The sequence below is a fragment of the Impatiens glandulifera genome, chromosome 2, assembly GCF_907164915.1.
Source record: "Impatiens glandulifera chromosome 2, dImpGla2.1, whole genome shotgun sequence".
Classification (NCBI taxonomy): domain Eukaryota; kingdom Viridiplantae; phylum Streptophyta; class Magnoliopsida; order Ericales; family Balsaminaceae; genus Impatiens; species Impatiens glandulifera.
Genome location: NC_061863.1, coordinates 567,300 through 579,296, shown reverse-complemented (window position 1 = coordinate 579,296; position 11,997 = coordinate 567,300). Strand labels below are relative to the sequence as shown.

Here is an 11,997-nt window from a genome sequence, read left to right as displayed (position 1 = left end):
TAGAATAAGAAGGATATAAGTTGGAATAAACTCACTAACGCGACGTATATGCACTGATTACCACAACTATACATATGCTGAAATCTGAGCTAGAACACCCTATTTTTATTATTTTTTCTAAAAATAGTTAATTATAATAAAATGATGAGATTTGTTTAAGTATATATAACATAAGAGAAAATAAAATAAAAATGCCATAAAACAAAAACAAGTAATCCAACTTATTATCAAGCATCTATATACTCGAGAAATATGATTACGCTCCCAACAAACAAAAACAATCATCGAAGATACAATGGTTTCTTTCGAGCCTAATCAAAATAGTTACTAAAAAATTAAGACCCATATACCAGTTGCTGCAATCCAAACATTACAGCAACGATAGACATCAACCAGTGAATCTCAATCATATTATAAAAGACTCTAAATACCAGCTACACCGACAATACAAAAATGTGAGATACGATTCCATCTCCATAAGTCACATATTTCGACAACTTAATATAATACAATATTGTTTTTCATCCACACGTGATTGTCACAATTTTAATTTTTTTTTATCAATTTCTCAAAATAAATTGATGATTTTCTTAATAATATTTAGCCGTAAGAAATCTTATAACTTTATTTTTTCTTTTCTATAAGTAGAAAATATATTTATATTTTCCCTCTTGCATTAATTCCCTTGTTTGTGGGAAATCTAATGATTTTGTGGTTGGTAAGGAAACGAGTCATTCGGCTCTTTTCTTATTCCTTGTTCTTCTTACCCTATTATCTCTTTTCATTTTTTTTATTAGAGAATATGAAATTCTCACCCACCAACTTGCTTAGGTCCTGATGAATCCCACGTTCTCTTCTCCAAATTAAGCATTATATAAACACCCAATTCCATCCAACTTCTTCACACCACCAATTACTCTATCCTTTTAATAATAATCAATCTGTTTCTCGAGTTCACAGTTGTTGAGTACTCAATATATACATCATGGCTTCGAGTTCAATGAGTTCAAGAAGGTCAACATGGACGGCCCAAGAGAACAAGCTCTTCGAGAGGGCCTTGGCACGTTACGATACCGAAACACCCGACAGGTGGCACAACATTGCCAGGGCCGTGGGTGGCGGCAAGACTGCGGAAGAGTGCAAGTCTCACTTCCAGATTCTTCTAGAAGATCTCTACCAAATCGAGTCCGGCCGTGTTCCCTTTCCCAATTACATGCGTTCATCATGATCGATGATCAGCTACCGATTGCATTAGATTATTAAACAAGTCTGTCTGACCATCAAGAAAGGCCCCTAATTACTCCCACCACTAATTCATCTCCTTTTTATTTTAATTATTTAAGTTGTATTCGCAAATTGAACGCATTCTCAATTTCTTAAATTATTAATCCCTTTATACACTATGAATCTGTCTTGCACCACATTTCATTATAAGTTTTATATATAAAATGATAAATAAAAAGACATTTTAAATATTTAGTTTATGTATTTATATTATATTAAAATAATTATAGTAAAATTGAAATTTAAAAATAATAAAATCGTCTATAGAATAAACAAATCGATATTTTTATGTATCGGTAAATATTATTATCGACGCATATTGATCATTTACCGGCGTAATCTTATGTGTCAGTACAAATTATTACTGACAAAAATAAATATATTTTTTTAAAATAATGGTCCATGCAAAATGATATAAATGAAAAGTGTTTCCGCTCAACGAAAAAAAATTACAAAATTGAAAGAAAAATTTAGAAAAAATATAACACAAAATAATTCACTAATGATCAAACATAAAAACAAATTTTAACGAGCACCGAGCTCTTAAAAAATATCAATGAGTTGTCCAACTGTCTCAACTGTTTTATCCAATGAAACATCCCTGATATTCAAAAAATTAATCTTTTTTTTGAATTAAAGGAGAAATAGCATTACACCCCACATCTATGGCCTCCCCGCTTAAACTCAAAGTATTTCGAGATGGAATCGAATTTGTGACATTTTGATCTTTTAAACCGACTCTTATCATTGGGTTACCTTGGTGGAGTATAATAATATAATTATGAATTAAACGTGTTGGTCAATAACGATCACTGAACGTTCTACAGTTCATTTCAAGAAAAATAGTCCACTAGAAGATAAGCAAGATAAGGGCTCAACGACTCAGACCAACCGAGCTTACCATCTCTATCCACACTTTCCAACAACTAACGCTTGATTCTGGCATAACCCATTGAATACCAGTCATGTCTCATAATAATCTCCAAATCGCAGCCATTTCATCACAGTGTAAGAGCAAGTGAGGCGCCAACTCCATATGAGATCATAAGGAACATTCTCCACAATTAAAGAGAAGCAATGACTAACCTTAAAATTATCAATATCTTGCCAACGCAAAATATCACAAAAAGAAGGATTCACCTCTTTACGCCCCACCAAGTTCAACATTCTATCTTGTGAAGCTAACTCTTCAACATTTAGTCTTTTTCTATATTTTATTCTCATTGCAAAATCATTAGAACTCGCGTCAAACATGTTATTGATTGTAACATCTCTACATATATCAATCGAGGCAAGGGTCAGGTACGATGATGAAAGAATTCTGACACTGCACCATAAGTCCTCTAAAAAATTAATCAAAGAGGCATCGCCAACCGAAAATTTGCATTGTCCATGAAAAGACTTCCACATTATCGAGATGTCACTCCAAATATTGCATCCCACTATCCAGTTAATAAGTTTGGTGAACCAGTCCAATTCTACCCATACTTACATCGGATCATTATAACCCACATAAATAAAATTATTATATATATATATATATATAATAATAATAATAATAATAATAATAATAATAATTAGAATTAGAATTAGAATTAGAATTAGAATTTATAATTTAAAAAAAAAACAAATTGTTAAAAATATTTTATTTTAAATTATCATTGCGTTTAATAATTATAAATATTATATATATATATATATATAAATTAAAATGATTAAAAATTAAAATAAATTTATAATTTCAACATATAATTTATTTATTATTTGAAATAAACTCATTAAGTGAAAATACGAAATATGTATTAAAAATAATTAAAAATAAATAAATTTTAAATTGAAGAAATGGTTTGTGATTGACTTTACATATGTGTGGCAGGCTTCTATCCTTTTAAGACTATATATATATTTTTGACTAAAATCCACTTACAGAAACTAAATAAAAAGGAAGCTTGACTGACAAAAGGTTGGAATTGCTAATAGTTACAAAAGTGTCGCTAATACAAGAATGAACCGCTACAATCCGTCGCTAAAATTAAAATCATAGACTAAAAAGTGTTTCTAAATACTAAAATCAGCGGTTAAAAAGCGTCAATAAATTTTCTTAAATGCCGCATCAATCCTACTCATCTGTGTCACTACAAGTTTACATAAATATCTTCTGGCGCAATTTTTACATATACATAGTTATATATACAACAAGACCATCTATATAACAAATATAAAAATTTAAATACAAAACAAATATAAGAATGCAAATCTAATTCTATTACAGCTCAGAAAGAGATTCATATATTCAAATCATATCATTTGGAATAAATGAAAAATAAAGTGTACCCTAAATATTCCAAAGTTATACCTTCAAGGGGGTTCACTTAGCTAGATTATATCCTTCTGAGAACAAGATTCATCTAATCATTAATCAACTTAATTGGACATCTCACAAATTTCTTTTTTTGAACACACACATATATATATATATTACTTTTTGAAAAGATATTGTTTTCAATAATTTCCAGGTGAGGTGGATACAAAGGAATAAAAAAAAAATTCAAATTAACATAAATTGTAAAAATAATCATAAATAAAAAATCCAACAAGATCGAAAATTAGACAAATTTGGCCGGTAGCACCATCTATTGATAGGCTTTTCTCTACCATATATAAATTTACTTTAATTTTATTATTTTCTCTTGTTGACTTTTTATTAATTAACTTCTCATTTTTTTAACTTAATATTTTCTCATCAATTAAAATTTTAAAAATGAAAAGTCATTTTACTGATCACTTTTAAGTTTTTTTTTTCTTTCTTTTTTTTAATAAAGCTTTTATTCATTAGTAAAAATAAATAAATTTTCATGAATAAAAATAAAAATAAAACATAAGAAAATAATAGATAAGGAAATATCTCAATAAAACTTAAAAAAATTTTAAAACAATTTTAATTTTGATGATATAATAATATATATATATATATTAGTGAGTGAAAAGAGGCAGCATTATATTTTCTTTGATCTAGCCGGCCCATCTATCTATTTATCTTTAGCTATGGAGTTTGTTGCAACAATACTAACCTTATCGGCACATAATAATATACGCCGCAAAGAGTAAATGTTAGTTACCGACGCTTAAATGTAATATTTTTGATATTGGAATGAATGTGGTGATTTTGTGGTTGTTAAGGGGACGAGTCACTTGGATTCTACCTCTCATAGTTAAGTATTATTCTCTTTCTCTCTACCAGCTTTTGGCTTAGAGAATCAAAAGATCAAATTCTCTATGTGACCCCACCAACTTGGGTTTCTCAATCGATCCCACTTGCTTAATTTCTTTCCAAATAAACCACTATATAAGCACTTAAATCCATGTCAGATTTCAATTCACAGCAAGCACCAAATATCACCTGCTTCATTATATATCTCTTTTTGTGTCTCTTTAATTCTTTCATATATTTATTTATGGCTTCATTGAGTTCGAGAAGGTCAACCTGGACGGCCCAAGAAAACAAGGTATTCGAGAGGGCTTTAGCACATTACGATACCGAAACACCCGACAGATGGCACAACATTGCAAGGGCCGTGGGCGGTGGCAAGACGGCAGAAGACTGCAAGTCTCACTTCCAACTGCTTCTGGAAGATGTATGGAAAATCGAGTCTGGTCGTGTTCCCTTTCCAAATTACATGCATTCATCATGAAAGGCCGCAGCCTTGCTTAATTCTCATGAAGAATACACGAAAGAACAAGTGTGGCCATTGTAAGGAAGGCCTCCACTTCTAATTCATCTACTTTTACTCTTTTATTCTGTTTTAATGTCACTCTAATTAATTAAGTAACAACTTCAATATATATTATATTGTATATAGCCTGCATGCTTTCTGCAGTTTATGTCAAGTTGGATAACTAGTAAAATATATATATTACACAACGAATTCATGATTTTTGTGATCAAGATCACAATAATAATAATAATAATTCGTAAAAATCAATTCGATACTAATTATTACAATATTTATCATAAATTATCCAATTACAACTCATCAAACATTACAAATTCACCTAGAATTTGTGATCTATAAAATTAAAATAGATTCAAAAATAACAAAACATCAATAAAGAAAATCTCAACTCATAATACATCATTTGAAGTTTGAAAGTCGGTTATAAGCTTGTCAACTTGACTTTTCCCGACGTACTTAATGATGTTAGGTATAATACAACCACGTTTCCCAAGATGTGATTGAGCTCGTAGCTAGGTAATCTCATACCGAATCCATCAATTTTCCGAAATAAATCTAAAAAAAACTTATGAATTAATTTTCATATTATATTTTTAAGTATATTTTCTTTTTCTTTTATCTATATCTTTGTTTTTCTAAAACCTTATGCGTTGTTTGGTTATTATATTTTTATTGTACTTATTTTCCCATGCCACCCACCCCAAGGCGAATACAAGACAAGGAAAATGAAATTTTTATATTAAAGTATTATTGAACGATTATTTCAATATAAACAAAATTCTAATGAGAGTAAGAATAACAAATTTATAATATGATTCAATTTGAAGAAAACATATTAATTTTTAGAAAAAAGTAATATGATTCAATTAGTAATAAGAGTAAAAGAAAATTAATAATATAATTCAATTACTAATAAGAGAAATAATATATTAATAATAGGATTTGATTAAGGATAAGTGGTTAAAATTTATGAAGATGAAAAGCTTGAAAAAACTTAAATAATTTATGAAGAAGAAAGAAAATATGTAAAGAAAAACATGAAATAAAAGAAGATATATATGTAACTAATATAAAATATGGAATAAATGATCGATGAAATGTTTGAGAAAAGATAAATAAAGAAATTGTTCAAAAATTTATGTACATGTTAAGTAGCTAGGAGAGAAAGGGTGTTTGGAAAGGAACTAACAAGATAAAAAAAATATTAGAAGTATTTTTATTTTGTATTAAAATGTTAATGAAATGGATTTAAGAATATGTTTCATAAAATAATATTTAATTATGATAAACAAATTAAAAAAATAATAAAATTTGTCTGTACCATTTATGCATGTTAATTAATTAATGAACATTTTCTATATAGAGAGATCATGAACAGAAGATCACCTTTTATCCAGCATCCTTATAAGGAATTTACCCACGCTAAGAAATAAATTATGTCGGTAAATGTATTTTAATTTATTATTTTTTAACATAATTATTTTAGCAACTTAATTCTAAAATATAAAATATTCAAATAATGAGAGACTGAATATATAATCACAAAACAAGCTTGATAAGAAATTAAACAGACTTTTTTTGGGTAAACTTTAAAGTTAAAAAACCTAAGGACTAACCATGCATGCATAACACGTCAAGGGTTCTAGCTACTACCAAAAAAACATTAACATAACTATATCATCTTCAAAAATGGGAAGTTTATTTAGATGGATAATATTTTCAAAAACAAAATTTACAGATCGATCTGTTTCTGTGGCAGCAGAGAAAGACATGTCTAAATATTCAATTGATCATATCCTTTGGAATAAAAGAAAAGTGAAGCCTCAATATTCTAAAGCTTTACTTTAGAGGAAGGGGTTCACCTATAGAACAAGTGACATCTAATCATGATCGATCAATTTAATCAATTAGACATCACATATATATATTTATTGAAAATGAGAATAAGAAGGATATAAGTGGCCAGGTTCATTCTCATCAGTTGGAATAAACTTGACTAAACTGACGTATATGCAATTGATGCCACAACTATGCATATGATATAATATTAGTACAAAATTATAGTAAGATAGCCATACAAAATTAATTGGGATGGTTACTAAAAATTAAAGTACAATTGTATTATTTTCCTCAATACAAACTTCTAAACTTCTGATCTCAAAACATTTAGACATTACCTAGTGAATCGCAATTATACTTCACAGAAGATTATTGTAGAAACCAATCACCCCAATATTGCAAAGAAAGGTCCAGTTTTGTTAAGCAACGGGAATTCACCTCCACAAATGAATGAGTGAGTTACCATCATTGACCACATCCCTCCCGACTTGATTCAGGGTTCTTCGAGTCCTTGTGAAGACCTTGCATTTGGTTCTAAATAAATTTGGTAAACGATGGTGGCAAAGAAGCATTTGAGGACGTTTGAGTAAAACCCACCATCTCTCGCTTTGATTAACACAAAATTCTTGATGGTACACCATTCGTTTAGGAAGTTATGCAAACTCATTTATGTCGAAAATCTATCATACGTCAATGTTTTATTTTGTTTTTCTAGAACGCTGGTTCTGTTTCTCCTTCGAAGTGCGACTAATCCTTGTAGATTAAGCACACATAACCCGCAAATCTACTCAACCAATTTAACCAGACGAACGGAACTTGTCGTCTGACGAGTTCGAACCCAGGACCTCAGAGAGGTTGGGGATCTTGGGTATCACCTTCTTTTGCCCACGTCAATCATAGAAAGGATTGTTTCCGAAAAGATGGTCGTAATTGTGCATTTTGTATGTCTCCCCTTCCTCCATTGATCTCAATCATTTTAATTAGTTAAACTTGTTCATTGACTTATTTTTATAGTCTTCAGACTGAAAGCCACCAATATTTTTATAATCTTCCTTAATTCAGCACATTTTATTTCAAGTACTATAAGTATTGAAATCACACCCAATCCAAAACAAGATGGAAAACAGTAACTCGATTACATGACAGCCTACTTAATTAGAGTAGCTAGATGTCACGGGCAGAAACTCGGTCACCGAATATTCTCTCATCCCGCGCGGCACTAGGCTAGATTGTCACAATCCTAGCTAGTCAGCCTCTTAAAAGATGCAAGAAGATGGAAGAATTTGAGAGAGAAAGAGCTTGGAGAATATCTTGTTTGTTACTTACAGGAGTGAGGTATTACAAGTTTTGAGTGCTTTGAACATTCGTTGTGTGGAGTTAAGTGTCTTGGTTTATGGCCAAGACTTGTTTATATACAAGTGTATGGATCATTCTTGATCCTCCTAGACCTAGTGTTTTCTAGACACTTCTATTACCTAACCTAGACCCAAGAATTCCTAGATATTTCTAGAGAATTCTACTAGCACCAATACATGAGAACTCCTAGAGAATTCTAGAGAGTTCTCACACCTTTCATACAAAAGGAACTTCCTAGAGAATTCTAGAAAGTTCTATGACCCTACTTTCAAAAAGGGAACTCCTAGAGAAATCTAGAGAGTTCCACGACCTTACTCACAAAAGAGGAACTCCTAGATAAATCTAGAGAGTTCCTTGATCAACCAAAATCCAGGAACTCCTAAAGGATTCTAGAGAGTTCCATAAATGACCTAAGACTTGAATATTCTGGAAAATGCACCTTGTAGGCTTGAAATGTGCACCCCATACCAATGGGCCGTGACATTCTCCCCCACCTAAGTCGTGGTCGACCTCGGCACGACCTTAGAACGATGCATGGTGATCTTCTTCCTGGCGTCCCCTGAGTTCTCTTCCTCCCCCTTGCACGTCATGGCATCGGGTGCACCTATGGCCGCCAACTCCAACCGATATGAAACATTTTCCACACGTCTCTCGATTGAAAATGGTCCCTCGAATCTACGCACAAGCCCCTTGAGCATAGACCGTAGAGACTTCAACTGTTGCGGGGGAAACTTCCCCCTTCCACCATACCCTTTCCTGACTGCACGCCCTGCATCATTTCACATGGACTTGACGTGAGTGAAGACGGACTGACTTTGGCCCACGTTGCCTGTGGCCAAACCTTGTGGATCTGATAGTTTCGTGCCTTTATCCTTGAGCCGCTCGAAGACCTTGCACCTCCTTTGGACTTCCTTGGGTACTTGTCCTTTCCCCTTGGAACCGTCCCCATCATCCACCCTAGCAAAATCGGTAAAAGCCCATTTACCACATTTGCGACCTTGGATGAATCGCATTGCCGAGAACATGCCTATTCCCTCGAATTCTCTCCTTGTTGGAATCACGCTAGACTTTCCGTGATCCAAAATGATTAAGGAATCGGAATAAGGCATTATGCAAGCGCGTACCTGATCGCACCATTGTAGTCCCAACACTACGTCGTAGTCTTCCATTGGGACCAAGGTAAACGAGACTGTCCCATACCAGTCTCCAATCTTGGTGTGCACTTTCCTAGCCTCCCCGGCCACCAGCTTGGCTACGTAAAAGGACTTCACCGTCCCTCTTGTTGGGCTGATCCACAGACCCAACGCTTTGGCTACTCCTTCTCGCATGAAGTTGTGCGTAGCCCCTGTATCCACTAGTGCCTTAATGCGTCTTCCCTAAATCCAAGCCTCCACGAACAAAGAGCCACTCTTAGTTCCCTTGATCGGCTTCGCAACAATAGTCTTCGCAGCATTGAGCAGTCTCAAGGATCCCACTCGAGTCCCTTCCTCTTCCTCGGAAGACTCATGTCCTTTTACTGCTGCAACCTTTCCCCCCTTGAACGGGCACATAAACCCTATGTGATTATGGGCACCACAAATATGACACACTCTTGGCTTACTCGAGTCGACGGTCTTCCCTACAGAGTTGTTATGTGCATGCCCCTTCCTAGGTGGGCGGTCTTCCCCACCTTTCTCCTAGTCACGTGGGCGGTCTCCCCCACGATTTTCTTCCTCGTCCCTGAGGATCTTCGGCCTATCCATAGACACTTTGAGCTCTAACAGTCTTTCTGCAACCGCGATTGCCTCGGAGACGTCCCGCACCTTGGCCCTTTACAGCTCCAACTGCGCCCAAGTCTTAAGGCCATTCACAAACGCGAACAGGGTCTCCTGTTCCGTTAGACTCGGTAACTCGAGCATCAACTCTTAGAACTCCTTCATATATTCCTTGATGCTCCTGTTGTGCACAAGTTGATTTAACCTTTTGCTAGCCTCGAACTCGGTGTTCTCTGGGAAGAATTGGCGCTTGAACTCGGTCTTGAAGTCCTCTCATGTCTCCATTCGCAGCGTACCTCGTTCAATATCTACTTCTCGCCTCCTCCATCACAGTATTGTCATATCTTCTAGGAAGAAAGGTGTCGTCTCCAACTTGCCACGATCATCTAGTATGTTTGATGCCCAGAAATACCTCTCCATGTTACAAAGGAAGTCCTCCACTTCCCTTGCACTCCTCGAGCCTTTGAATGGAGTTGGCTTAGGAACATCCATCCGTTGAGGTGTCGCACCTCTATGTTCCCCTCCATTCCTCCCAATCCGCCTTTCCATTGATTCTAGTCTCTCTAAGATCTCCCTCCGGAGGGCCTCGACCATCGCATGGATTTCTCCCTGGATTGTCTCGAGCACTTCATGGCAGATATCATTAACCTCCCCTCGAACCGATCCTAGCATTTCGTCACGAATGCTCCGGTTCATATTGTTAATGATCCCCATCACCTCGTTCTCCAACTTTTCACCAGCCTCATCCAACGTCGTCACCTTCTCGCCATCGCGCTAAACACTTCGAGAGCCTCCTGGTGCTCGGACATGCCTTCCTCAAGTCGGGTCACCCGCGCTTCCATGCCGACACTCCTCTCGACGGACTTGTCCCTCTTGGACCTCTTGTCCTTCTATTCGCCAGTCGAAACCTTTGTGACTTTGGAACTTGAATCCATCTCTTCTCTTAAATGCGGAAGCACAAACGTGGATGCGATACCACTTTCGCTCTAATACCACTTGTCACGGGCAGAAACTCGGTCACCGAATATTCTCTCGTCTCGCGCGGCACTAGGCTAGATTGCCACAATCCTAGCTAGTCAGCCTCTTAAAATATGCAAGAAGATGGAACAATTTGAGAGAGAAAGAGCTTGGAGAATATCTTGTTTCTTACTTACAAGAGTGAGGTATTACAAATTTTGAGTGCTTTGAACATTCGTTGTTTGGAGTTAAGTGTCTTGGTTTATGGGCAAGACTTGTTTATATACAAGTGTATGGATCATTCTAGATCCTCCTAGACCTAGTGTTTTCTAGACACTTCTATTATCTAACCTAGACCCAAGAATTCCTAGATATTTCTAAAGAATTCTATTAGCACCTATACATGAGAACTCCTAGAGAATTCTAGAGAGTTCTCCCACCTTTCATACAAAAGGAACTTCTTAGAGAATTCTAGAAAGTTCTATGACCCTACTTTCAAAAAGGGAACTCTTAGAGAAATCTAGAGAGTTCCACGACCTTACTCACAAAAGAGGAACTCCTAGATAAATCTAGAGAGTTTAATGACCAACCAAAATTCAAGAACTCCTAAAGGATTCTAGAGAGTTCCAGAAATGACCCAAGACTTGAATATTCTGAAAAATGCACCTTGTAGGTTTGACATGTGCACCCCATACCAATGGGCCTTGACATAGAGCTCCACCAAATTTAAAATTTAAAATTAAAATAAAGGAGCTGATCGATTGGATCCACATGATTGATGTGGAGTCACTAAAACTTAAATCATAAACTAAAAGGTGTTTCTAAAAATATTAAAACATCAATTAAAAAATTCATAAATTCCGCATCAATCCTACTAATTACCGTGTCACTAAAAGCTTACATACATAACTTCTGACGTATTTTTCTCTTTTTTACCTATTATATATATATATATATATATATATATATATATATATATATAACATGCATGATCGTCGACTATAATAACAAGTTTAAAATTAAAAAAAAAATAGAAATAAAGAATGCAAATATAATTCTATATCTAAAGCTCA

General features: G+C 34.5%; 2 protein-coding genes across 2 annotated transcripts; both read left to right on the top strand.

Moving 5' to 3' along the window:
• Positions 1-918: 918 nt before the first annotated feature.
• On the top strand, positions 919-1,249 carry LOC124927298 (protein RADIALIS-like 3). The gene has a single exon (XM_047467691.1). The coding sequence runs from the start codon at positions 986-988 to the stop codon at positions 1,226-1,228; it is 243 nt and encodes an 80-aa protein (XP_047323647.1). The 5' UTR covers positions 919-985; the 3' UTR covers positions 1,229-1,249.
• A 3,430-nt stretch (positions 1,250-4,679) lies between these two features.
• Positions 4,680-5,172, top strand: LOC124927819 (protein RADIALIS-like 3). The gene has a single exon (XM_047468300.1). The coding sequence runs from the start codon at positions 4,740-4,742 to the stop codon at positions 4,974-4,976; it is 237 nt and encodes a 78-aa protein (XP_047324256.1). The 5' UTR covers positions 4,680-4,739; the 3' UTR covers positions 4,977-5,172.
• The last annotated feature ends 6,825 nt before the right edge of the window (positions 5,173-11,997 follow it).